Here is a 23,936-nt window from a genome sequence, read left to right as displayed (position 1 = left end):
GCCAGGTTGGTACTTTGTGTCCGCAATGACTGACTGATTCTCGCAGTCCGAACGGTCAAGGGGATTGGCCTTCTCGATGCGGCCCCTGTTTATGAGTCGTTGCCCGGGTTTACGAGGTATGATATTTGTTCTGGATCGGATTTTATGGTGCTGACAGCTTAGACCTGAGGGAAACCTCCGTTGTGCAGCTTATTCTCCGTGCGGTCGGTATTATGCGTGGGCATCTCCTGACAAGTATGTCTTCTAATCTGTTTGAAGAGGAAAGGAGCTGACAATTTAGGGTGATCATCATCGACCCCTCCGTCGGACACGCCGTCTCTACCATCCCCGCCGAGAACGTCTTCGAACTGGCCTTCTCGCCTCTCGGTTCCTACCTCATCACCTGGCAGCGTCCGACGAAAGACGCAAACGGAGACGCCGTGAAGAACCTCAAGGTCTGGCGCGTGGTCGAAGATGGAGACGAGCACACGGTCGTGGGCAGTTTCGTGCAAAAGTCGCAGACCGGCTGGAACCTGCAGTACTCGGCGGATGAGAAGCTGTGCGCTCGCGTGGTCACCAACGAGGTCCAGTTCTACCAGAGTGAGAACCTTTCGACGGTCTGGAACAAGCTGCGCGTGGAGGGGGTAGCGGATTTTGCGCTCTCGCCGGGAAAGAACAGCCAGTCCATTGCGGTTTTTGTTCCCGAGCGTAAGGGACAGCCTGCCGCGGTCAAGGTGTTTGTTGTGCCGCAGTTCGGTGCGCCGGTGTCGCAGAAGAGTTTCTTCAAGGGTGACAAGGTGCAATTGAAGTGGAACGCTCAGGGTACTACTTTGATTGTGCTTGCGCAGACTGAGGTTGACCGCACGGGCAAGAGTTACTACGGAGAAACTACCTTGTACCTGCTCAGCTCAAACGGTGGCTTTGACTCGAGAGTGGAGCTGGACAAGGAGGGCCCAATCCACGATGTGTCGTGGTCGCCCAACTCGCGGGAGTTTGGTGTTGTGTACGGTTATATGCCGGCCAAGACAACCATTTTCAACTTCCGTGGTGTGCCCAAGCACACCTTCCCTCTGGGACCTCGCAACACCATCCTGTTCTCGCCCAGTGGACGATTCGTACTGGTGGCTGGCTTTGGTAATCTGGCTGGCCAGATGGACATTATCGACGTGGACAAGGACTACACCAAGGTCACGACGGTGGAAGCCTCCAACGCCAGTGTATGCGAGTGGTCTCCCGACGGCCAGTACATCCTGACCGCAACGACCAGCCCGCGTCTGCGTGTGGACAATGGTGTCCGTATCTGGCACGTCAGCGGTAGCCTCATGTACAACGAGGATATGCACGAGCTCTACGACGTCTTCTGGAGACCCCAACCCAACGTTCAACAATCTGCTGCCCCAGCCGACCCGCTCAAGAACCCCCCCACTCCGCACCCTTCTGCGCTCGCCTACCTCAACACCCGGAAGGCCCCCGTCAAGCCTGCCGGCGCCTACCGACCCCCAGGTGCCCGTGGCCAGACAACTCCTCTGGCGTTCAAGCGTGAAGACGAGGGTGGAGCAGCATTCATCCGCGACGGCGCAGGCTCCGGCGTCGCCTCCGCAAGCAGCTTCGGCAAGCCCCGCCGTCGCGATGTCCCCGGCGCTGACCCCGAGTATCTTCCCCCTGGGGCCGCCCCAGGCGGCGGCGTCCCACTGCCGGGCTCTGAACAAAAAGAACTCTCCAAATCCGCCGCCAAGAACAAGAAGAAGCGTGAAGCCAAGAAGAAGGAAGCAGACGATGCCGCCGCCGCAGCCGCCGCCCAGAAGAACGGTAACCGCGCTGGTGCCAACGGCGCCAGCAAGGGCAACAAGACCAACGGCACGGCCAAGCCCGTCGAAAAACCCGCCGAACCCGAGCCTGCTCCTGCGGAAGAGCCGGGCACGCAGGATAAGAAAATCCGCGGGTTGTTGAAGAAGATGCGTGCTATCGAGGAGTTGAAGATGCGCCTTGCTGGGGGTGAGAAGTTGGAGGATACACAGATGAAGAAGATCCAGACGGAGGATGGGGTGCGGAAGGAGTTGGAGGTGTCGGGCTATACCGGATAGATTCATGCATGCATGCATTATAGCATCTAGACATCTAGAGTATTGGTTGGTTGGTGAATTGGATTCATGTGTGTACTCTGTACTCCCAGTTTCCTATCTAGTGATGAAAATCTAGAGATATACATCCTGGCAATTGGACTGGTGTATCATGCTTTACCCATGTATACAAAACGTCGTATTCAGTCTACATCATACAAACAATAGAACGTGACTCGAATAGCTAAATAACAACCCAACAACCCTGAAACAGATCAACCGGAACTCGGGATTCCTCGGTACCCGCAACCCGCCTCCTCCTCGGAACCTACATAAACCTCGGACCCCATACACACACCAAAGCACCTAAAACCAAACTCCCATACTCTACTACACTGAACCATCAAAGTCAAGATTAAATTAAGTTAAGTTAAGCTAAGCCAATCTAATGTCAGCCCGCCGCTACCGCTCGGCAATCGCGTGCGAATCTTGTCGCCGCCGCAAAGTCCGTTGTAGTCTGACTGTTACCGGGATTCCGTGTATCGGATGTGCGCAGGATCGCGCAGAGTGTGTGGTTGATGAGAGGAGGAGCTTGACGTGAGTTCGTTACTATGAACATGAATAAGATTGTGTGTTGATGTAATGTGTGATAGGTTGAGTAGGGTTCAGGAGCGGAGGGCTCGGCAGACGAACTCACAGTCACATTCACCTGGACATAGATCTAATGATGTTGTGCCGTCGTCGAGGCAACAGTTTAAGAATCCTGTTCATCACATTGAGGCGTCAGAATCACCTTCGCATGCTAGTGACCGGATACAAGATGAAGAGCGCAACGGGCTTGAAATTGCAGCTGCAGCACTGGGCCAGCCTGAAGGTGTCGGGCAGGTCCCTTTTTACACTGGTACCCTTGACTTATACCTTACATTTAACCAAAATAAGTATGCTAATTGCTGGCAGGCGACCAAACTGGCATAACATCAACCCTAGACCTCTGCTCCCCCGAACAACATCTCCCGCGCCACCTGCTCCTCCCAATGCACATGTCGTCATCACTCTCCAGCGAAGATAGAGAATATCTAGCGAGTAAAGGCGTATTCACGCTACCTGGGAAAGAGGCGTGTGATAGTTTGATCCGAGCGTATTTCCGACATGTGCATCCAATTATGCCGATTGTTGAGGCGGATGGGTTGTTGGGTGCTGTTGCGGCGGGAAGATTGGGAGGTTATAATATATTGTTGGTGTGGAGTGTGTTTTTTGCTGCTGTTAATGTTTGTCTCCCTTTATCTAAGGTGCTTTTGTTAGAGTGAGGGCTGACAAAGGTAGTTCATTCCGATACCGATATGCCAGAGTGAGGGCTATGAGTCCCGGAAAGCGATGAAAGCAGCCATGTACTCATGCGCAAAGGTACGTCTTCACCCCCCTCAACCCTAATACAGGATCTCAAGAGAAAAAAAACCAGTCCATGTACAACCACACAACCGACCGGACCACCCTCCTCCAATCCTCCCTCCTCTTGGGCTTTTGGCACTCCGAGACAGACCAACACGCCGCCCCCTGGTACTGGACCGGCATCTCCGTCAATATGTGCCAAATCCTCGGCCTCCACCGCAACCCTGACAACACCAACAACCCCAGTACAACCACCTCCACGCGCCGCAACGCCTCAATCACAGATCGCCAGCGGCACCTCTGGCGACGCCTCTGGTGGACATGTTTCTTCCGCGACCGCTGGATGAGTCTTACACTTGGGCGGCCAATGAGGATCGACTTGAATGATTGTGATATGCCGATGGCTAGGGCAGAGGATATGTTGAGTGATCTTGAAGGTGTGGACGGGGGGACGAAGGAAGCGTTTCTGCCCGGGGATTTGGAGAGGATGGCCGAATTTTGGGTGATGCTGGTGGAGATGAGCAAGGTGCTGGGGAAAGTGTTGAAGTTGAATTATCAGGCGTTGAGGGGGAGGCCTGAGTTGGGGGAGGTTGAGGTGCTGGAGGCGCAGATATTGTCTTGTCGGTGTCCGGATGTTGGTGATGGGGATGATGGGGAGTTGAGTCGGGAGGCGGTATTTTATGTTTATCATTTGCAATTGCATTACCAGTATGTCTTTGTTTCGTGGGATTGGACTGTTACTGACGCAAGCAGGGCGATTCTCATCATGTTCTACCGCCCCTACGGGACCGAATCACCAGAAGGTCTGCATCCAACACAACAACAAAAATGGCAACACCGAATGCGCTGCGAAGCCGACACAGCAGCTTCCCGAACAAACGACATCCTCGATATGTTAGCCCAGGAGAATCTCCTCGAATTTGCCCTTCCAATGACGTACGCACATCAATCTTAAAACCACAATACAATCCGATACTAACAAAGACAGTCCGCCCCTTCTCGTTCCAGCAATGCAAATGCACCTCCTAAACTGCAACTCTGCAAACTCCCTCTCGCGACGATTACGTCTAAACAAGCTTAATGTCTGCATGATGGTCATGGAGGAGTTCCAGAAGGTGTATACCGTTGCGTCGATTTACCGGGGCATTTTTGCAAAGGCGATCCAGCAGTTTTATGCCTGTGATGCGGGTGTTATGGGGATGTCTAGTCCTACTTGGCTTACTGTGAATGCTAATGCAACTGCGTCTGCGAATGTGAAAACAGTTGAGCCTCCTGCGCCGGTGACCGCTCCTGTTGCGTCTGTTCCGGTGGCTGTTGATGCTGGTGCAGGTGTTGGTGATGATGATGGGCAAGTTCAAGCTGGGAATATTCCATTTGGGGGTGATGTGAACATGAACACCGAGATGACTAGTGACCTGATCGATGCGCTGGTTGATGAAGCGTCTACATTCAATTTTTGGGAAACGTGGGGACAGTTATGGGTTGATCAGTGATCGTATTAATACCGATAGACTAAGTAGAATATTATAAAAACAACATTCTTATTGCTTAGGAGGATACAAACCTCCCTTCTCACACTTCGACCCCAATTTCCCCTTTTCCAGATAATTCTCCTTCAAAAAATCAACAGTCTTCTCCCCAGAAAGACCCCTCTCCTTGACATAATGCTCCTCGATAAACGCAACCGTATCAAGACCGACATCTATATCATTAGCAACCACATTCACCGCCAATACACAGAGGGGAGGTAAGCTTACCATCCATCATCCCACAAGGTACAACACCTCCCTCGACAAACATCCTCCTCCACATATCATCGATCTCTTCTGGCTCCGAAACCCCCTCCGCCAGAACCGTCAACGCCTCTCTCTTCACGGCCGCCCAGAGACGGTTAAAAATGAACCCCGTCGACTCCTTTCTTGCAACATACGGAACCAACGCTGCTTCTCTGCTCCGCTCAACGAGGAACGGGAAAATACTGCTACTTGTGTGTCCGTTCGTCATGAGCTCGACAATCATGTTACCGGGGGGCATATAGTAGTGCGTGTTTAGGATTCGAGACCGAGCTTCTGCCTCCGGGGATATCTTGTCGAGCATTTCAGAGGTCTTGTAGGATGACGAATTCGACGCCAGGATACAGTCCGCTGGGGCGAGAGTGGCTAGCTCGGCAAATGTATCAATCTTAAGGGCCAGTTTCTCAGGAACGGCTTCGATGACTAGCCAGGTTGTTGAGACTGCATTTTCCAAGTTGTCGAAGGCTTGGATGTCATTGTTTGGTTGAATTGTGGTGCGTTCGGCGTAGGCAGGCGCGTTCTCGGTGATGTAGGTTATTGCTGCTTGGCGTTGATCGGGGCTGGGGTCGAAGATACGAGTGGCGTAGCCGGCGGAGGACCAGACGCAGGCTATTTAGTTAGTACCTTTATTCTTTTGGATTAGGGTTATTTGCGGGGGAAGTACCTATGCGGCGACCAAGGACGCCACCGCCCAAAATGGTAACGGGGCGGGTGCGGTAGTCTTGAGGGGGGTTCCAGGTGGACATTGTGTGAAGCGGGTTTGGATGAACTAGAGTTGAGTGGTTCTTGGGAAAGACTGAAGCATACTTATACTACTAATGCCTACCACAACGACGTTCCTCGGAAGACATTATATGCTCCATACATACGGACCGCAATACCCGCGGTGAGTGGGCTGTACACGATTCCCTATACTAGACCCCATTCGAATTCAACCAGCAGTAAGTGGAGTTGCACTTCATAGCTCGGGATTTTGACGTAGAAAATGACAAGTTGTTTCCGAGGATTCTATATTCATTCCAGAAAAAAAAAATAGGTCTATATTTAAGTACCGAGGGAGAGCTCGGAAATCGATGACAGTTCGGGTTGTGGGTCTGTCAGTTACTCGGGTCTCGGCTTGCCGGTACGCACGGCAGGCGGGTGGATGGAGGCAAAGGCGGAGGACGCGGGAGAAAAGAGATTATTATTGTTTTTGTGTTATTGTTGAGTTGAAGTGGTGTGGTTGACATGCTTGCTGGACTTTGTAGTGAGAGGTTCTTTATAGTATTCGGTGGTTCAGGATTAGGGTTAGTGGTGTAGGATAATTGCTTTTAGTCTATAGGTAGCTAAACTCTAACAATACCCATACCTACTATATATGCTATTAACTAATTGTATATCAATTCTTAATCTAAACAAAATTCCAACTGAAAAATTATAAGTCTTGTATAATAGACGACTTGGATAGATGCACACTAGACACGAAATCAAATCTTTATCTCTCTATTCTCTATTCTATATTCCATATCTATCTAGCAAAATCTAATAACGAATCAAACAGACTTAGCAGGCCATTTAGTCCTCCTCTCAGCCCTGACATACAAATTATTCGGTCTAATCAACTGAAACATCGGATCATACTCAATCGTGCCATCTCCCTCCCTCCGGAATTCATACCGATACACCAGCTTGGGCAGAAACACCTTAATCTCCTGCAACGCAAAATTAAACCCAATACACATGCGCTGCCCCGTCGCAAACGGCACATAAGCCGCACGGTGTCTATTCTTCACAGCATCCGTATCCCACCGATCGGGATCAAAGCGCGCAGGATTCTCCCACAGAGCCGGGTTATTGTGGATGTGGTGCAAGGCTGCGATTATGACTGCACCTTTGGGGATTTTGTAGCCACCCGGGAGGATCAGGTCGAGTTGTGCGGTGCGGCCGGGTTGGAAGGAGGGGTTGTGGCGGCGTTGGGTCTCCTTGATGTATTTGTCGAGGAAGGAGAGGCGGTCGGTGACGTCTGCTGTAATTTGGGTGGTGTCATCGATGTCGTTGTCGATTAGTTCTTGGAGGAGACGTTCTTGCATGCCGGGGTATGTACAGAGGCCGTAGATTAGCCAGGAGAGGAGGGAGGAGGTTGTTGTGAAGCCGGCAGCGGTGGCGACGACGAGGGACCAGATGAGGCTGGTTTTGGGGAGTTTTTCGCCTTTGTTGTCGGTTGCGCGGATTGCGTAGTCTTTTCCGGTCAGAGAATGAAAATCAGATAGATATATAGATGCAGGCAACATACCAACCATATTTGCCGCCTTCAACGCAGCATCCTGCAACGGCAAATCCTCGACACCACCCCGTTCAGCATTCCGAATCGACTCTCCCACCATCTCCTCAATCCGCTTCCTCAACTCCTGCAACTTCTTCGGTTCTCCAAACGGCAACTTCGCATACCAATCCCCCTTACTCGTAACCTTTTTATTCAACGAGAGCATCTCCGCAACTGCTTCAACCATCTCATGCAGTGGTGCATCCGGTCCCACAAACTGCTCAAAGTCCAATCCCAGTGTCAACTTGCCAACGGCCTGCGAGCCTAGCTTCAGCATGTACTGGTATACGTTCCACGCCTCGCCCTGCTCGTCGAGTTCGTCAAAGACTTTGCACGCATCTTCAACTGTCGCTTGCATCGTGGGCGCATAGTGCCGCACGGCCTTGGGACCAAGCGCTGGAGGCAGAAACTTGTGCGTGACCTTCCACTCTTCTGTATCCGTGTCGCCCAGGAAGATACCCGCGGCAGGGGTTTTGAGGGCGGACAGCGGATGCGCATCGTTGATCTGTTTGGAGAAAAAGTCCGACTCGGCGAAGGCGATTGCAGAGATCTGCGGATCGTTCGTGTGATAGGTCGTCCGTCCCAGGCTCGTTGTCTTGAAGATTGGACCATAGGTGTCGAACAGACGCTGGTGGTTGCCTAGGTGGTCGGGATATACTTCGAAGTAGTTGCCAACGTAGGGGAGGCCATTGGGGCCTGGAGGGTCGCGGACGGCGTGACCGTCGATTGTGATAGCTATGGGGGTTTTGGAGGCGAGAATGTCGGGGACTTCTGAGAAGATGGTTTCTTCGTCTTGGAAGCCAATGCCTGTTATCGTTAGCTGGGTCAGGAAATCGCGAGAAGGAACGTAACTTACCCTGTGCTTCAACGATTGCAAAATGCGCAGCGACTACATACTGCAGTCCTTCAAAGTCCAAGGTCTTTTCCACGGGAAGAAGCTTTGCCGAAGAGACGGGCTCTCCAAGGAGATAAAATTGTTGAGACATTTTGGTGTATATTTGCAAATGAACCTGGCTAGCCTAACTTGCAAGTCTTGCAACAAAGTGTCCGCCCTCGAACTTATATATCATACAAATACCCTACCTAGCAAGACATTCCGAGGTTTCTTTAATTGCCGCATTATATACACTTGTATTAGATTACTATTACGACAATTCACAGTGGTGTGGTCTAGCCTTCTCCCAAATTGATTAGGGTGCGTGTGTAGTACCTCGGAAGATACGCGATTCCGATTGGTCGGTTAAGACTCCGTATAGATCAAATACTGACAGGCGTTTATTTAAAGAAGCGAATATCGCCCAACAATTCAGAAGTCATCAATTCCTAAGCAATTATCTTTTCTAGCAAGTTTTCTGAAGCTGAATACAATGCCGGAATACACAACCCGAGACCTCGCGTCTCACAAGTCCAGAGATGACCTGTGGATCGCCATACATGGAAAGGGTACTTCCTCCTCATACCCTTACACTCCTAAAATGCTAAAACTGATGATAACAGTATACAACGTAACTCCCTACATCCGCGACCACCCCGGCGGCGCAGACGTCCTCCTCGACACAGCTGGTACCGACGCATCAGAAGCATACGACGAAGTCGGCCACTCCGAAGACGCAGACGAAATCCTGCAAACGTACTTCATCGGCACCTTGAAAGATGCACAGGAACACCGTTCGAAGAACAAGACCGTTCGTGTGATTCAACAACCAGCCAAGTCTACGGTGGAGGTGTCGAAGAGCACTGAGAGCTCGGGGAGTATACTCAAGACGATTGCCCTCGTTGCAACCTCGGGCGCAGGCGTGGCGCTCCCTGTATACCTCTTCTTTTCCTCTGGAGGTAATATCGACATCCATCGATTCTTCCCAAAGGGTCTACCCGCATGGCCATCGATAGCCTCACTACAACAAACCGCAACGGCAGGCAAGGGAAGTTTCACAAAGGGTTTCACAACAGCAACCCTCTTCATGAGCACCCTGGTCGCCCTCGCTATCCCCAAACTCTCCGCCCTAACATCCCCCGACTCCGGCTTCATGAAGTACCCACCGCATGTAAAATCGCGCAGAGCACCCAAGCCCAATCCACATCTCGCAAAGGGTTTCCTCAACCCCAAGGACTATAAATCTCTTCCGCTAGTCCGGAAGGATGAACTTGCACCGAACGTCTATCGTTTTGTTTTTGACCTCCCGAAATCAACGGATGTCATCGGTCTTCCTATCGGACAGCACGTTGCTATCAAGGCTGTGATCAACGGGGAGACTGTGTCGCGGTCTTACACGCCGACGTCGAATAACACTGACCTTGGACGCTTGGAACTAGTCATAAAATGCTACCCCGACGGTCTGTTGACTGGCAAATACCTCGCCGGCTTGCAAATCGGGGACACAGTGCAATTCCGCGGGCCTAAAGGCGCAATGAAATATTCCAGAGGTCTTTGTCGAAAGATCGGTATGATTGCCGGTGGAACAGGCATCACGCCTATGTACCAACTGATCCGTGCGATTTGCGAGGATGAAGCAGACGAGACAGAGGTTAGTCTAGTGTATGCGAATCGCGCGGAGGGGGATATTCTATTGAGGAAGGAGTTGGAAGCGTTTGCGAAGGCGTATCCGAGAAAATTGAGAATTTGGTATATGCTTGATCAGCCGGGGAAAGGTTGGAAGTACGGATCTGGGTATGTCACTCCTGATGTTATGCGGGAGAAGTTACCAGCGGCAGCACCGGATACTAGGGTCATGCTTTGCGGGCCTCCGGGGATGGTGAATGCGGCCAAGAAGGGCCTGGTTGGGCTGGGTTTCCAGGCTTCGGGGGCCGTTGCGAAGATGTCGGATCAGATTTTCTGTTTTTAGTTATTGTCAGTGTCAATAAGCTTGTATAGCTTGTATAATAGAGCATTAGAGCAAATCCGAATTTCTACCAGGCAAAAAAACACCGGTCAACGGTTGTCATTGATCTCATCCTAACCGCTATCAACACAACTCCCTCACACGCCATCCGGATATCTTTCACTTCCACGAACGAGCCTCCACGTCCACCCCAGAAACCTCCCGGTGAGGTCCCAGCAATGTAGAATCCCGACTCCATTGAACGAAACAGAGAAAAACGATGCCATGAAATGCATGAGGAGTGGTCATAATGATCGTTGGATATGACATTTCCCGCCAAAAGATATAGAAAAGAGAACAGAAAACGGGTAAAAAAAGATTCGCAAATGTTTCACATAGAAAGCAAACGGGGTAGGGGAGGGAAAGGATCTACGATCGCGGTACGCCAGGCTTCGGATCTGATCTAAACGGAGCGCGAAAGAAGACAAGACGTAGACGCGGTTGAGAAGAGAATTTCATTGCGGAAATCAGATAGCGTACTTGCGGGTCCACTCGCGAGCAGTTGACTCGTACCGGGGACGGTCAGTCTTGTAGACGTGGGCGATCTCGGGAACCAACGGGTCATCCGGGTTGGGATCTGTGAGCATCGAGCAGATAGAAAGGAGAACTATGCCGGTTAGTTTCGAGTCATTGAGTGCAGATACCAGATGCGACGAACTGACCTTTGGAGATTGTGAGAGCAGGGCTCCATTGGTCCCTCAGGATGTCCAGACAGATGCTGCCGTTCGAGTTGATGTTGGGGTGGTAGATACGGGTGGTGAAGTTGACCTTTGGGGGCTTGAAGGGGTAGTCGGTAGGGAAATGGATGTTGAGGAAGAAAACGCCACCGGAGTATGGCGAGTCGCTCTGTGAGGAGTCAGCACTGTTCCGATTGCAAACATACGACTGATGCGACTTACGGGACCCATGATAGTTGCTTGCCAATGGAACTGTTATCACGTATGTCAGTACACTGTTCACTCTTGATGACGTGCGGTCTGATTCCTGACAAGGAAGGATTTGCAGTTTCGTATCTGCCCCGCCGCACCGAGCGATATCACGACCGAGAATCACGAGACCGGGGAGGATGAGAAGGGGAGAAGGGGGGAAGGAGAAGGGAAATCGTACCAGATCCTCTCCGAGAGGGCCAGCAGAGCAGGACGAGGGCGGGTCACTAAATCAGTTAGTATCGTATATCCTCATCTTGTGGTTCTCAAATCCACCCCGCAACGTGGTGGGGTGAGAACACCTAACCATAAAGCTGCGCAGGGAGACGAGGGAACGACATACCGGCCCAAGTCAGTAAGTTCCTTGTTGATTCTCTTAAGAGCCATGGTGTATGAAGGTGTGAGGGAGGCGTGCTAATAGGAAGACTCCTAGTTCGGTAGGAGGCGACGTCGAATGGAATAGGTGGTTTGATTCTGCACGATAGAATAGGTTAACCAGTACTCTTACAAGCAGGTAGAAAAGGAGAAGAGAAGATATAAACATAGATAGATATAGATGGGACTCACAGGCTAAATACGTGGGGTTGTAAAGAAGTTCCAAACAGACAAGGACAGAGGGAGAGAGAGAGAGAAAGAGGAAAAAAGAGAGAAAAGAGAAGAAGAGGGGAAAGTGAAAGAAATGAGGGACGGTATCGTACCGTATGGTATATTACACATCTCACCGCCACATCCACCGCCACACAGTCAGATGCAATTAGAGAATGGTATAGAATACTCCTGACTGATATAAAAATAATCATCTACTCAGCATTTTTAATCTATTTTTTCTTTCTCTCTCTCTATAGTACAAGTATCAAAAACAATTATAAAGTATGTGTCAGCAAGGTACTCGCCACATGCTCCGCGATTTTTTCTTGGGTTTCAAAAACCCGTATTTTCGCCCGACGAGGCGGTGGCGCCGGAATCCGGTACCGTATGTAATTCATTACGAGACTTTTAAATGGCTGTTCTTGGTAGTATATATAAACAGGGTACACATTTATAGGACATATTGATAAGTGATGATATATATGGATATAATCCATGATGTCCAGGAGTAGTATGTACAGAACACCCATGGCACCCCTGCCCTACGGGTATATGCAGGGAACCGGCCAAATCAGCAGAGCCCTATGTCATCGGTCACGTTATCAGATCAGTAAAAGTTTTTGCTTGATATGTTCTATATACATTTATGTTTAATACACGAGATGACCAAAGGAATAGTATGGCTCAGCCTAAACAAACGCCTGGACACCGGTGAGCGCACGGCCAATAATCAGAGCTGTAATAGTTAGCATTCTATGCTCGAACCTGGAGAGAAGGGAAGGTGCTTACCGTGAATGTCACTCTGGCCCTCATAGGTCTGCACCACAAACAGGTTTGCCACATGGCGGGCGATATGGTACTCGTCACTGGTCGCATTGCCGCCCAGAATCTCTTGCAGTCTATAATCACAATTAGCATTCATCCCTAAACCAAAGAAAAAGCAGACATACACTCTGGCACTGGCCAACGCGCGGTCACAATTCTGCCTCTTGACCATCGAGATCATCTCAGGCGTGTTCTTCTTCTCATCCTTCAACCGTGCAACCTGCGTAGCAGCCAGCGTGCCATACGCCGCATCCGTAGCCGCATCCGCCAGCTTCTTCTGGATCATCTGGTACTTCGCCAATGGGTTGCCCTTGAACTGCTTGCGCTCCAACGAATACTCCCGCGCGCGAGCGACACAATCCTCCAAAGCACCCGTAGCGCCAAATGCAATACCCAACCGGGCGCTGTTGAGACATGTAAATGGACCCTTGAGACCTTCGACGTCAGGGAGCATGTTCTCGACGGGAACAGGGCACTCGTCCATCTGGATCATACCCGTGATCGACGCGCGCAGGGCGCTCTTGTTCTTTATCGCGGGCGTCTCCAACGTACCAGGCGGGCACCGGCTGCGCTCAACCACGAACCCACGAATCTTACCGGTGCTCTGTAACTTAGCCCACACCAGCATCACGTCAGCAATAGGCGAGTTGGTAATCCACGTCTTCGAACCAGACAACAGATACACCCCCTTCTGCGTCGGGTGCTCCCTTGCAACCGTCTCCATCGAACCGGGATCCGAGCCGTGGTTAGGCTCCGTAAGCCCAAAGCATCCAGACAGCTTGCCCTTGGCCAGACCAGGCAAAAGTCGTTGCTTGAGTTCCTCGCTGCCGAACTCGTAGATACCAGTCATAGCCAGTGACCCCTGCACAGACATTCCAGAACGGTATCCCGAGTCCACGCGCTCAACTTCCTTGGTGATCAATCCGTAGGCGACAGTGCTCACGCCCGCGCAGTCGTATCCGTGAAGGTTCGCGCCAAGGAGGCCCAGTTCGCCCATTTCTTCGAGGATTTTGCGGTCATAGTCTTCGTTTCTGTAGGCATCTTCATCTTTCTTAGCACCGCCCTAGACCATCTCAATTTGTTGGTTGGGGTAGGGACGCATACCAAGCACCCGTGGCATCAATCGCTCCTGGCAGTATTGCCGGGCTGTGTCCTGAATGGCCAATTCCTCCTCTGTATACAACTCAGATGCAGCCAAAGGGTCCTCCCAGTTGAATGTCGCATAGCCTCGTGTCGATGTGTTGTGAGCTGCTAATCCCCGGGCGATAGGAGTGAGACGGGGAGTCGCCGACTGGAAGTGGCGCGACGCCGCGCGAAGGCCGAAGCGATTCATCATGCTAGGGAAGCGGGTAAGAGTAATTCAAGCGTCCGCAAAAATAACTCTTCTTTAATTAAAGAGAAAACGAAAGTTATAAATAACGTCCTTAGAAAATGAATTTGCGGGGAAGCTTGTCCGGACAAGAAAGTGAGAGTGGCGGCGATTTGGCAAATCAACCTCGGCTGGTACTCGGTAGAACACGGAGTTCCACAATGAGATACAATAGGAAATATTGAGTCGTACAGCAGTTATTCTACAATAAAATACTAAATAGGCTCAATGACCTCGTATAAGGGTAGAAACTCAAATTGCCAAGCACTGGTGTTTCCTATACGGTCATGCCGAAAGCCAAACGGGTATATCATAGGAGTAGCATTGCAATCAGTTGACGCATTTGCGTCTCTAGATCATAGAGTTTGATTCTGTATAACATTGGCGGCGTAGGCATAACTCATGAAGACCATATAGCCATGGCCCGTACAAGTGCCTCTAACCGGGTACCTACTCTATACACAGGCGGCTGGAATCAGCCCTACTGCCGGCTGAAATGGTCTTGGCTCGGAAACTAGTTATACGTCTGCTTTCGGCTGCTCACCCCTATTCGGGCCAAATGCCTGAAAGACTGCCCGAATCACTGTACCGTCTCGGCTTCGGTGACACCAACAAATGACGTGACGGATATAGACGGCGATCTACGGCGATTTTGGTAAGATCGCCCTCGGTTATGGCATCTCTATCGGATACCAATACCATTGATGCGTCACGCAGGCATTTGCGACTGTAAGAAATCAAAGACCCCCATGGGAAAGTGCTCTTCATCAAATCCCCATAAATCGCTCATCATCGGATCTATCGATCCCTCAGAAAATCCTAGCTGCTCATTTTCGCGGATCGTACTGGGTCCAAACCCATTGCTGCGCTCTGCGGACAGAGGAGCCACGCCTAGTAAAGGAGGTGGGTGGTTGAGGATGGTATCCCGTTGACCTAATGGTTGTGCTCCGGGAATGATAATTGGTTTGAACATGGGGGAGACATCGTGAGAGTTCTGTCGGGGAAAGGGCTGGTTATAGGAATTCTTTTTTTCCCATTCCTCAAATCCAGTGAGCATCTTTCGTAGACCGCGGGCGAGATGGTGGCTGAGATGGCGTTCGCTAGCTCGCTTACTGCACGATACCATCAATTCGATAATCCGCCCGACTAATTCCCGAACATATACGATATCGATGTGCAAGCCGGCTGAAGCGATAGAATTTCGCTGTCCTTGGCATCCTTTGGCCGCGATCTTCAAAAGAAACACTGCAGCAAAGGTGATCATGCTGTGTAGGTATAGCGGAACGCCAACCAGACCTCTTTGGATATCCGGTTCTTCCAAGACAGTGAGAAGCGTACCAATGGCTGATTCAACTGCTAGATTCGCGCGTTTCTTGCGCTCAGGTGACATGATGCGAGTTGAAGCTGGTGAGTGGTAGGTTCGCAGAGCAACTGAGTTCACCTGCAAGCGGGAAAAGTGATAATGCAAATAGACGGCTCTGTAAGGATATGCACCAACGTGCCAGCTTCCAGCTGTTCTAGTTAGCATATAATACACTAAGTAGGAAGAAGCATCATACCTATACGAGGTATCCAGGTAGTACACCATCCGTCTAGGTCGGCATCAAACTTGTCGATCTTTGAAAAGTCACTTTCCGGGACTTCTAGATCCACATCTGGGCCAAATGCATGGTATATCCGAGTGAGGATGATAAACAGATCAACTTGACTATGTAAGCGGATGTCGCACTGTGGCGCTGTCGGAGAAAGAACAAAGGTGTTATGATTCGTGATGCTGGGATCCTCGTGGATAATGGGTGGACGCCCGTATGCGATAGAGAAATGATGCTCCAATGTCTATGATAGTCAGTACGAACCACACCAACAATTAGGCAGGATTACATACATAGAGGAGATACCACAGCCTTGCTTGCTCCTTATGCTCTGGAGAGCCTTGTGCAGCCTTGCGAAAACACTGGTGCAAGTTGCGCTCAGTTGCAATCCGTACTGCATACCCAGACAACTTCCAGCTAACATCAGCAAGCCAAAAAGCCGCTATACACAGCCCACGCAAGTCATCCAAGGTGTGGTGTCGGTCAAGCATAGACCCGGATGCGAGTTTCGCGAATTCGGTGTAACAAGTGTCAAATGTGCGTTCTTTGTTTGGCATGTGCAAAGCCGTTACAGCAAGGATGGCGGCAGACAGCATTGACGATGAGTTCCGGACGGATGCAAGATCCTTGTGTACCAGTGCTATCCCATCCCAAAGATAACGGTTGAGAACCTGGTCAAAATACTGAAACAATTCTTCTGCCTCTTGTAGTTCCACAATACCTCGCGATATAAAGTCCGTCGCAAGCGAGTGGTCAGATGACTCGTTCTCCCCTGGAGAATTTGCCCGAATATCGCTCAGCTGTGTGACTTCGTATAAGCTCCCCATCGGCGCGGTGACCAAGGATGATGTGCCATTCTCCTCCCGATCCGGGGAATACCGTGCCGGTTGTCGTGAGAAGTTGTAGTTCGACGATATGCGTGGGACCGTTGGTGCAGCCACATTGGCGTCAATAGAATTGGTTCTCCTGTCGCTACCCGTCGTTATTCCTATATCCTCGGTCGAAGCGGTCGATCCTTTGCGGTCTCGTCTCTTTGAAGGCGCGTCCATAGTTCTGCTGACGGCTTGGTAGTACGATAATTCCGGTAGTTGGGCTTTTCTCAGCAAATCCGACATTGCAAGTTCGACGGTCGTTTTCCAACTAAACACAAACACATTCGCATTAGCATATCACCGAGACCTGGATCAGGCATGGGATAGACACGAACTCAGTCTCGTCTTCTAACAAAGTCTGGAGACTCTTGTGGACAACACATTCCAAATTCATACGTCGACATCTCTGGCAAATCGATTCACCAGGGTTCATATTACACCGGACCTTGTGCTTCTTACATTCGGTGCAGGCCCGGATCCTGCGTGAGATCTTGGGAATGTGCCCGTCTGGTGCAACTATCCCTTGCGGCGGAGATGTCGATGCGTGTTCGCCATTAGCCTCGAATTGGATGCGGTTTCGCTTCATTTTATCAATTGATGGACTCAAGGTGAGGTACTCCGTACTGAGTACTATGTACTCATCCTGGAGAATCACTCGTACTCGTCGAGATAAGCCAGATCCCGCACAATGGCCGTCTATTAAGATAGAACTATGCGCGCACAATGACTCGACAGCCAGCGACAAAGATATGGGTATGAGATGTTATCCGAAAAGCTCGGGAGGAGCCTATTATCACGAGGTCGGTACGCTTTACCCAATGCGGAAACCCGAGCTCTAGAAGCGGGGCCGCTTGGAGATTGGCGCGGGGATGTGTCACGTGATACACACCAAGGCCGATTCAGCGCTATTCCCTATAGGGCTTAATGATGTAGGCGCGTTGGAGTTCCGCGGCGCGTTTCTGCGCGGTGGTCGATCCTGCCGGACTTCCAGTACTCCTGGCGATAGCTAAAGAAGATAGAACAGAGCGACCATGGGTATTAAACGTGAGTATAATCCCTTAATTATTCAATTTTTCTATTCGAGTTGTGAATCCACACCTGCAGGGTGCTAATGGCAGACACTAGAGCTCTACCAAGTGATCGCAGAAAATGCGCCCGATGCGATCAAGACGGGCGATATCAAGCAGCAGTTCGGCCGTAAGGTCGCAATTGTGAGTTCCATATCCCAAATAATCTTTAGCTAGGCTGCCAGGAAGCTAACAAATGTCACTACTAACACACAGGACGCGTACGTCAACTCGGATTCCGCACATGACTGAAAACGCAGGAACAGAGCTAAGGCTAATCCCATTACAGATCAATGAGTATCTACAGTTTCATGATCGCCGTACGCTCCGAAGGCCAGCAACTTATGAGTGACACCGGCGAGACGACATCACATCTGATGGGCATGTTCTACCGCACATTACGCATGGTGGACAACGGTATCAAGCCCCTATACGTGTTCGATGGCGCACCACCGAAGCTCAAGTCGGGTGAATTGGCCAAGCGTTCTGCACGAAAGTCAGAGGCTACTGAGGCCCATGAGGAGGCCAAGGAGACCGGTACTGCGGAGGATGTGGAAAAGTTTTCGCGCCGGACGGTCAGGGTGACAAGGGAGCATAATGCGGAGTGCAAAAAGCTTATGAAGCTCATGGGTGTTCCGTATATTGATGCGCCAACGGAAGCTGAAGCTCAGTGTGCGGCACTCGCACGAGCCGGCAAGGTTTACGCGGCTGCTTCGGAGGATATGGACACATTATGCTTCGAGACGCCGATTCTTCTGAGGCATTTGACGTTTGCTGAGCAGCGGAAGGAGCCGATTCAAGAGATTCACTTGAATCGTGCGCTCGAAGGACTTGGTATGGACCGCAACCAGGTATGCACGTGCTCTCTTTTTGTGATCCTCTGGCAGAAAACTTACTACGGCTTAGTTTATTGACCTCTGTATCCTGCTCGGATGCGATTACCTGGAACCCATTCCCAAAGTCGGCCCCAACACCGCGTTGAAACTGATTCGCGAGCATGGTAGCCTGGAGAAGGTAGTTGAACACATGGAAAGCGACCCCAAGAAAAAATTCGTAATTCCCGAAGACTGGCGGTACCAAGACGCGCGAGAATTATTCATCAAGCCAGACGTCCGCGATGCGGACCACCCAGACTGCGATTTCAAATGGGAAGCTCCCGATGTGGAGGGACTCATCGACTTCCTGGTGAAGGACAAGGGATTCAACGAGGATCGTGTGCGCAACGGTGCAGCGCGTCTGCAGAAGAATCTCAAATCAGCACAGCAGTCGCGGTTAGAAGGGTTTTTTAAGCCGGTGGCACGAACGGACGAGGAGAAGGCGAGTCTGAAGCGCAAGAATGAGGAGAAGATTCAGGATCAGAAGAAGCGCAAAAAGGATGAGGCCAAGGCTAAGAAGGAGGCTAAGGCGAAACCTCGTGCTTCTTAATCTAGTTGAGGCTATGATGTATGATAATTGTTCCTTGATGACGTTTGGCTATGCAATACTACTTCTGGTATAAAATTCTCGGAATACACATACTTTAACAGCGAGAAAGCAATGGTCAATATAAAAATGAATTATAGTCTCCTTGGACTTTAGGATCAACCCGGGATGAATCCGAATGGACGGTCATTGGCCAGTGACGTCACTTGAGATTGGTCTGTTTAGCGGTGTTGTAGACATGAATGACTTTATATATTTATCTGCTGGTAGATTTCACATATGGCAAATGTTGTTTCAGTCGAATATGGTTGGTCATGGCTAATAGTGCTGAAAGTGTTGAAAGTGCTGGTGCCAATGCCAATATATATCGCGAAGTGGAATGCAGCCACATGTATCCAATTATAAAATTCACGCAAAATACTACATATCACACACCACTCCAATTAGCAGCACGAGGCCAAGAGCCCAAGAGGATCACAAATCAAGCACTAGGTAGACTTGCTGCAAAAAGTGAGGAGAAGATAGACACAAACGGAGTGAGGATCAGACTGTCAAAAGGGGAGATTTCATGCATCAGCTACGGGTGCATTCTAAGCATGACATATACAGAGTACGGTCTAGAGGAGTTTCATCTGGATAATTTCACACATCAAATATCACATAGAATATTGGTGTTTGCTTGTATAGAGTGGCAATGATCATGGCATGTTTAGTCTAGGTAGACGAGTCAAACCCACAACACCAGCAGGTACGGATGCCAAAGAGAGAAATAGTAAGAATAAGCGAATGATCGTTGCAGAAGATCAGATGGAGTGTGCACGACTATCAGCGACAGAACCCGAGTCAAATAGATTAAAGAAGCGAAGAGACGAAAAGGAGTAGACGCGTTGGAGAAGACATCATCTCATGGTGATGCGCGTAGGCATAAACAACAAGAATACTCTTCTATATATATGATCGTATTATATTTCACACTATAAAATAATAAGAATAAATCAAGCAAATCAAACAGGCTAATACGCACAAAAAAGAGCAAAATAAAAACAAAACCGGACGTGTAGGCAAAAGTTGATCCTGGCCCTTTGCCCGCTGCCCTATAAAGTCGGCGGATGCCCCGCGCATCGTCTCCTCCCCTTCCGTCACTTCTTCTTTCCTCCTTCTCTTCGATCTCTCCACCACTCAAACAAACAAAAAAATAGATAAGACATTGCCTCGCCTGATATATACTTCTTCTACACCTATATATCTCCACAAACAACCACACCGTCATCATGCCCCCAAAGAGAGCTGCTGCCACGCCCGCAACTAAGAAGGCCGCCGCTGGCCATGCTTCCTACCGCGGTATGTTTTTACTGATCCTGCTTCACCAACACATCGCGTAGAATTGATATAACCATCGCCTTGGTCGCGAATAAATGCTGATTTTATCCATATAGATATGATTAAGGATGCTATCGTTAATGTGAGTTGATCACGTCTTACACGTTGGGCGATCTATCTCGACTCTCCCCGACCGTGACACGTCTACACACGCCCCTCTCTCGTCGGGCATCTTTGGTCTGATTTTCGAGCTGGTCGCTGACTTTTCCCCTTTCTTTTTCCTATAGTTGAAAGAGCGGAATGGTAGCAGGTATGTTTTTAAATATTATTTTTCTTTCGTGTTCTCTGCGCGGTGGTCGATGTCGCCGGACAAGCGACCAACCGTGTCCCTCTATCGCAATGAATCGCGCAGCTAACACGACCTTCGCAATAGTCGCCAGTCCATCAAGAAATATGTTCAGAACAACAATGACCTCAACAACGCGTCTCCTGCCGTTTTCGACAACCAGTTCAACAAGGCCATCAAGGCTGGTGTTGAGAAGGGTGATTTCACCCAACCCAAGGGTAAGTTCTCCTGCGCGTGACCATTTGTGAATTCTGTACGACAAAAAAATGGACATGCACTCCATGTTGATGTGCGGACACGGTTATTGTTTATGGATCAACTGACGCGTCTCTTATCTACAGGTCCTTCTGGTCCATTGAAGTTGGCCAAGAAGGACGCTGCTGAGAAGCCTGCGCCCAAGGTGAGTCCACATCTGTCTCACTTATTCCAAGGTAGCATGTCACTGATAATTGTATAGAAGGCTGCTCCTGCTAAGGCCGCTCCTGCGAAGGCTGCCACCACCAAGAAGGCCGCCCCCAAGAAGACCGAGAAGGCTGAGAAGGCCGAGAAGGCCGAGAAGACTGAAACCGCCCCCAAGAAGACCACCAAGAGTACCACTAAGAAGGCCACCACTGCTACCAAGAAGAAGACTGCTGCGAAGCCCAAGGCCAACACAGCCAAGCCCCGCAAGACACCAGTTGCCGTACGTGACCATTCCTTATTCTCAATCGGTGAAATTTTGTGCTGACAGAAAACAAGGCTCCTGCCATCATTGAGAAACCTAAGATCATTTCGACGACTAAGTCTGGCCGCGTGACAAAGACGACGGCCCAACCCGAGTCGGCTCCCAAGAGGGCGGCTCCTAAGAAGGCGTAAACTCCGAATTTTTTTTTTTTCTTTTTGAGAATCGTCCCTTCTCCATCTCCATCGCGTCCTACGTCTTTCACCTTTCGTTCTTCATGCGCTTCGAGTGATATCCTTTTTTGGGTTGTATCAATTGGGTGTTCATTTCTTCCCCTTCGGTTGTAATTTTTCCTTCTGTGACTTTATTTCCCTATGTGTTTCCTTTGTCGCGTTTGGGCTATCATTCTATGTTAGTGATCATTCGCTTTTTCCGAAATGTTGGTTGGGTCGGCGTCTTGCGGTTTTTTATGCAATGTTTTTTCTTCTGGTGATTGGCTTCGATGTCTAGTACCTGTTGTTTATGGTGATACTCAATGAATACTTTTTTCCAGTTCAACTTTGGGTTCGTCGTAATTGCAGTTCATGTTTTAGCCTAGATGAACAGAATTACTACGTAATATTACATAGTAAGGTGAAGATGGAGATTGTGTTACCACTCTATGATTCAACCTGCTTATCGAACGCGTCGAGGATCGGGAGGGCTACTCCGTGGAGTCACATGATATTACACGTGATTGCGCCCGCGAATCGCTTACCATTTGCTCGGTATCTATCCAGACCGAGATCCGGGTCAATACCACAGAACGACCCCAGCCAGTCTGAATCCGATCTATCACACAGTTCCGCCGACTTCCGCATGTAAGGTTTGATAAAGTTATTACAGATACTGTCCAGCGAGGCCTTGGGAATTTTGATCAGTAATACATATTGGGGCCTATCATCGTACCTAAATGGGCTTTTCCACAGCCATAAAACTACTGCATGTCTATCAGAGGATTGCATATTTTTATCATCCGTGTGGCGGTGGTGTGGAGGTACTTTTTTTGGACGTGCTCCATACCAAGAGTTCGTTCAGGGGATGACTTTCAGGGAGGGCATACGGAGGATTATTTATAGGTTTTATTCTAATGGGATGAGAGATTCTGTAGTATGTCACTAGTGATTATTGCACTTGAACATCAAGAATACAGTGCTTCGCTCGTACGGGGACATGGTACAGCCTTATGAGTGTCTATTGTTGTTCCAAAAATAGCACATATCTCGGAGACGGGAGCATGTTAGAAGGATATTATTCGGTTGGCAGGGTTATAGAGAAAGTAAAAACGTTGACACTCGGATTGAAGATTCAATCAATATATTGCAGAGTATGTACTCCGGGTCATTAGTAGAGTACATGTGTGTTGTCTAACTGGTTTGAGGCGTCCAGGCTGTAACGGAGGTCCTGACGATCAGGGATAGCCAAGTATCGTTCAATGTGCTCTTTGAACAAAAGCCTTTGACTGAAGCTTAGATCGTAAGGACGACATTGGTAGCTGTAGTGTTTACATGTTTACATCTACGGAGTAAGTCAATGTCTTTGCATACTCGGTTCGGAGAAGTATAGATCGGATAAGGATGCAGATGTGTAATCTGTATGTATATAAGAATAATGCAGAATATTTCGCGATACAGATATCTTCAGAGAAATACATATGAGATGCAAGAGATACGAGGGGTTACATGTTCGTGGCAGAGATACTGGTAGAGTGCAGAGGATGTATGTATAGCACGGTAGAATTACCTGTCAAATGATGAACGCGCAATATAAAAACCAAAACAGTTAAATTGATATTATTGTGTGATTATTCATATCTGTCATAATAATATTCTTAGTCTGTTAATCCTCTATTTTGCTCTCATTATTACTACTGTTATTACTGCGACTCCTACTGCGACTGTCTCCCGCCTCCGTTTTCTCCCCTTCTTTTTTCACCACTTTCTCGTTCTTACTCTTACCACTATCTTCTCTTTTCTCTTCCCCATCGACTTCTTTTCTTTTCTTATACTAATTGTCTCATTCATCCAATACTCAGACTGTCTATCAGATAATCGATACTGTATCTCCCTTTCCTCAACTCGACACGTCGCTCTCCCTCGCCTGGTGCCTGCCTCCTGATCATGCCTATCGGTCGCTGAACGTCTTTCCTCTGTGCCACGCCCTTTCCGGCTGGCTGCTCATACTATACTTGACAACTACTGTGATATTGCGACTCAACAGCCTCTGATTGACATTTCACCCCCGAAGCCTTTTTCTCCCGGCCGTTTCCCTCCAACGCAGACCTCACGTCACACTCGATCACCAAAACTCCTCTTTTACTCTTGACTCTTTTTCTCTCCTTTAAATCTCGGCTTCTTTCGTCCTTACGCTCTTTTATTTCTTTCGGTTTTTTTTTTTTTTTTTTTTTTTTTTTTCATTAGCGGGCGTCCTTTCTTTTTTGACCCTCTCCTTCGCAGCGCCATGCCGTCTTTCGCCAACGACTATCATACCGCGACGCCTCCACCCGT

The 23,936-nt window shown here is 49.5% G+C and overlaps 11 protein-coding genes across 11 annotated transcripts in view; 5 read left to right on the top strand and 6 right to left on the bottom strand.

Annotated features, from left to right (window-relative positions):
* The window catches only part of EURHEDRAFT_401889 (translation initiation factor 2A), a gene marked incomplete at both ends in the record, with an annotated part of 2,208 nt that extends 145 nt beyond the window's left edge, over positions 1-2,063 (top strand). The window contains 3 exons of the mRNA XM_040780115.1: positions 47-116; positions 163-234; positions 281-2,063. Of these exons, the coding sequence (XP_040639932.1) occupies positions 47-116; positions 163-234; positions 281-2,063 (1,925 nt within the window). The remainder of the gene's footprint in view (positions 1-46; positions 117-162; positions 235-280) is intronic.
* A 361-nt stretch (positions 2,064-2,424) lies between these two features.
* Positions 2,425-4,943, top strand: EURHEDRAFT_411397 (Zn(II)2Cys6 transcription factor). The gene is made up of 7 exons (XM_040781612.1): positions 2,425-2,636; positions 2,693-2,940; positions 2,997-3,307; positions 3,363-3,443; positions 3,499-4,136; positions 4,182-4,364; positions 4,417-4,943. Exons 1-7 carry the CDS (start codon positions 2,488-2,490, stop codon positions 4,919-4,921), a joined length of 2,115 nt encoding a protein of 704 aa, XP_040639931.1. The 5' UTR covers positions 2,425-2,487; the 3' UTR covers positions 4,922-4,943.
* Positions 4,701-6,199, bottom strand: EURHEDRAFT_411395 (3-hydroxyacyl-CoA dehydrogenase family protein). The gene is made up of 3 exons (XM_040781611.1): positions 5,886-6,199; positions 5,186-5,830; positions 4,701-5,130 (listed from the first exon to the last, which is right to left on the bottom strand). The coding sequence occupies exons 1-3, from the start codon at positions 5,965-5,967 to the stop codon at positions 4,970-4,972; spliced, it is 888 nt and encodes a 295-aa protein (XP_040639930.1). The 5' UTR covers positions 5,968-6,199; the 3' UTR covers positions 4,701-4,969.
* A 554-nt stretch (positions 6,200-6,753) lies between these two features.
* On the bottom strand, positions 6,754-8,509 carry EURHEDRAFT_376761 (cytochrome P450; the record flags this gene model as incomplete). The annotated part of the gene is made up of 3 exons (XM_040778888.1): positions 6,754-7,439; positions 7,494-8,330; positions 8,380-8,509. The coding sequence occupies 3 exons, from the start codon at positions 8,507-8,509 to the stop codon at positions 6,754-6,756; spliced, it is 1,653 nt and encodes a 550-aa protein (XP_040639929.1).
* Positions 8,510-8,820: 311 nt separating this feature from the next.
* On the top strand, positions 8,821-10,533 carry EURHEDRAFT_411394 (uncharacterized protein). Its single transcript, XM_040781610.1, has one exon. The coding sequence runs from the start codon at positions 8,891-8,893 to the stop codon at positions 10,364-10,366; it is 1,476 nt and encodes a 491-aa protein (XP_040639928.1). The 5' UTR covers positions 8,821-8,890; the 3' UTR covers positions 10,367-10,533.
* Positions 10,449-11,802, bottom strand: EURHEDRAFT_411391 (putative ubiquitin conjugating enzyme (UbcD)). The gene is made up of 5 exons (XM_040781609.1): positions 11,672-11,802; positions 11,510-11,555; positions 11,302-11,331; positions 11,065-11,248; positions 10,449-11,009 (listed from the first exon to the last, which is right to left on the bottom strand). Exons 1-5 carry the CDS (start codon positions 11,713-11,715, stop codon positions 10,870-10,872), a joined length of 444 nt encoding a protein of 147 aa, XP_040639927.1. The 5' UTR covers positions 11,716-11,802; the 3' UTR covers positions 10,449-10,869.
* An 803-nt stretch (positions 11,803-12,605) lies between these two features.
* EURHEDRAFT_401883 (acyl-CoA dehydrogenase) lies at positions 12,606-14,077 on the bottom strand (the record flags this gene model as incomplete). The annotated part of the gene is made up of 4 exons (XM_040780114.1): positions 12,606-12,652; positions 12,706-12,815; positions 12,867-13,782; positions 13,846-14,077. The coding sequence occupies 4 exons, from the start codon at positions 14,075-14,077 to the stop codon at positions 12,606-12,608; spliced, it is 1,305 nt and encodes a 434-aa protein (XP_040639926.1).
* A 292-nt stretch (positions 14,078-14,369) lies between these two features.
* EURHEDRAFT_476774 (putative transcription factor) lies at positions 14,370-17,321 on the bottom strand. The gene is made up of 4 exons (XM_040785427.1): positions 16,910-17,321; positions 15,996-16,842; positions 15,670-15,946; positions 14,370-15,622 (listed from the first exon to the last, which is right to left on the bottom strand). The coding sequence occupies exons 1-4, from the start codon at positions 17,158-17,160 to the stop codon at positions 14,820-14,822; spliced, it is 2,178 nt and encodes a 725-aa protein (XP_040639925.1). The 5' UTR covers positions 17,161-17,321; the 3' UTR covers positions 14,370-14,819.
* A 248-nt stretch (positions 17,322-17,569) lies between these two features.
* On the top strand, positions 17,570-19,179 carry fen1 (multifunctional nuclease RAD27). The gene is made up of 5 exons (XM_040781608.1): positions 17,570-17,618; positions 17,700-17,785; positions 17,858-17,862; positions 17,931-18,527; positions 18,577-19,179. Exons 1-5 carry the CDS (start codon positions 17,606-17,608, stop codon positions 19,064-19,066), a joined length of 1,191 nt encoding a protein of 396 aa, XP_040639924.1. The 5' UTR covers positions 17,570-17,605; the 3' UTR covers positions 19,067-19,179.
* A 685-nt stretch (positions 19,180-19,864) lies between these two features.
* On the bottom strand, positions 19,865-20,484 carry EURHEDRAFT_367233 (uncharacterized protein). The gene has a single exon (XM_040778506.1). The coding sequence runs from the start codon at positions 20,334-20,336 to the stop codon at positions 19,968-19,970; it is 369 nt and encodes a 122-aa protein (XP_040639923.1). The 5' UTR covers positions 20,337-20,484; the 3' UTR covers positions 19,865-19,967.
* On the top strand, positions 20,246-22,014 carry EURHEDRAFT_411386 (histone H1/H5 family protein). The gene is made up of 7 exons (XM_040781607.1): positions 20,246-20,404; positions 20,500-20,525; positions 20,671-20,693; positions 20,817-20,947; positions 21,071-21,129; positions 21,187-21,411; positions 21,468-22,014. Exons 1-7 carry the CDS (start codon positions 20,335-20,337, stop codon positions 21,582-21,584), a joined length of 651 nt encoding a protein of 216 aa, XP_040639922.1. The 5' UTR covers positions 20,246-20,334; the 3' UTR covers positions 21,585-22,014.
* Positions 22,015-23,936: the final 1,922 nt, after the last annotated feature.

Source organism: Aspergillus ruber (assembly GCF_000600275.1).
Source record: "Aspergillus ruber CBS 135680 unplaced genomic scaffold scaffold00009, whole genome shotgun sequence".
NCBI lineage: Eukaryota > Fungi > Ascomycota > Eurotiomycetes > Eurotiales > Aspergillaceae > Aspergillus > Aspergillus ruber.
Note: the sequence above shows the minus strand (reverse complement) of the source record. Positions and strands in the feature narration are given on the sequence as shown.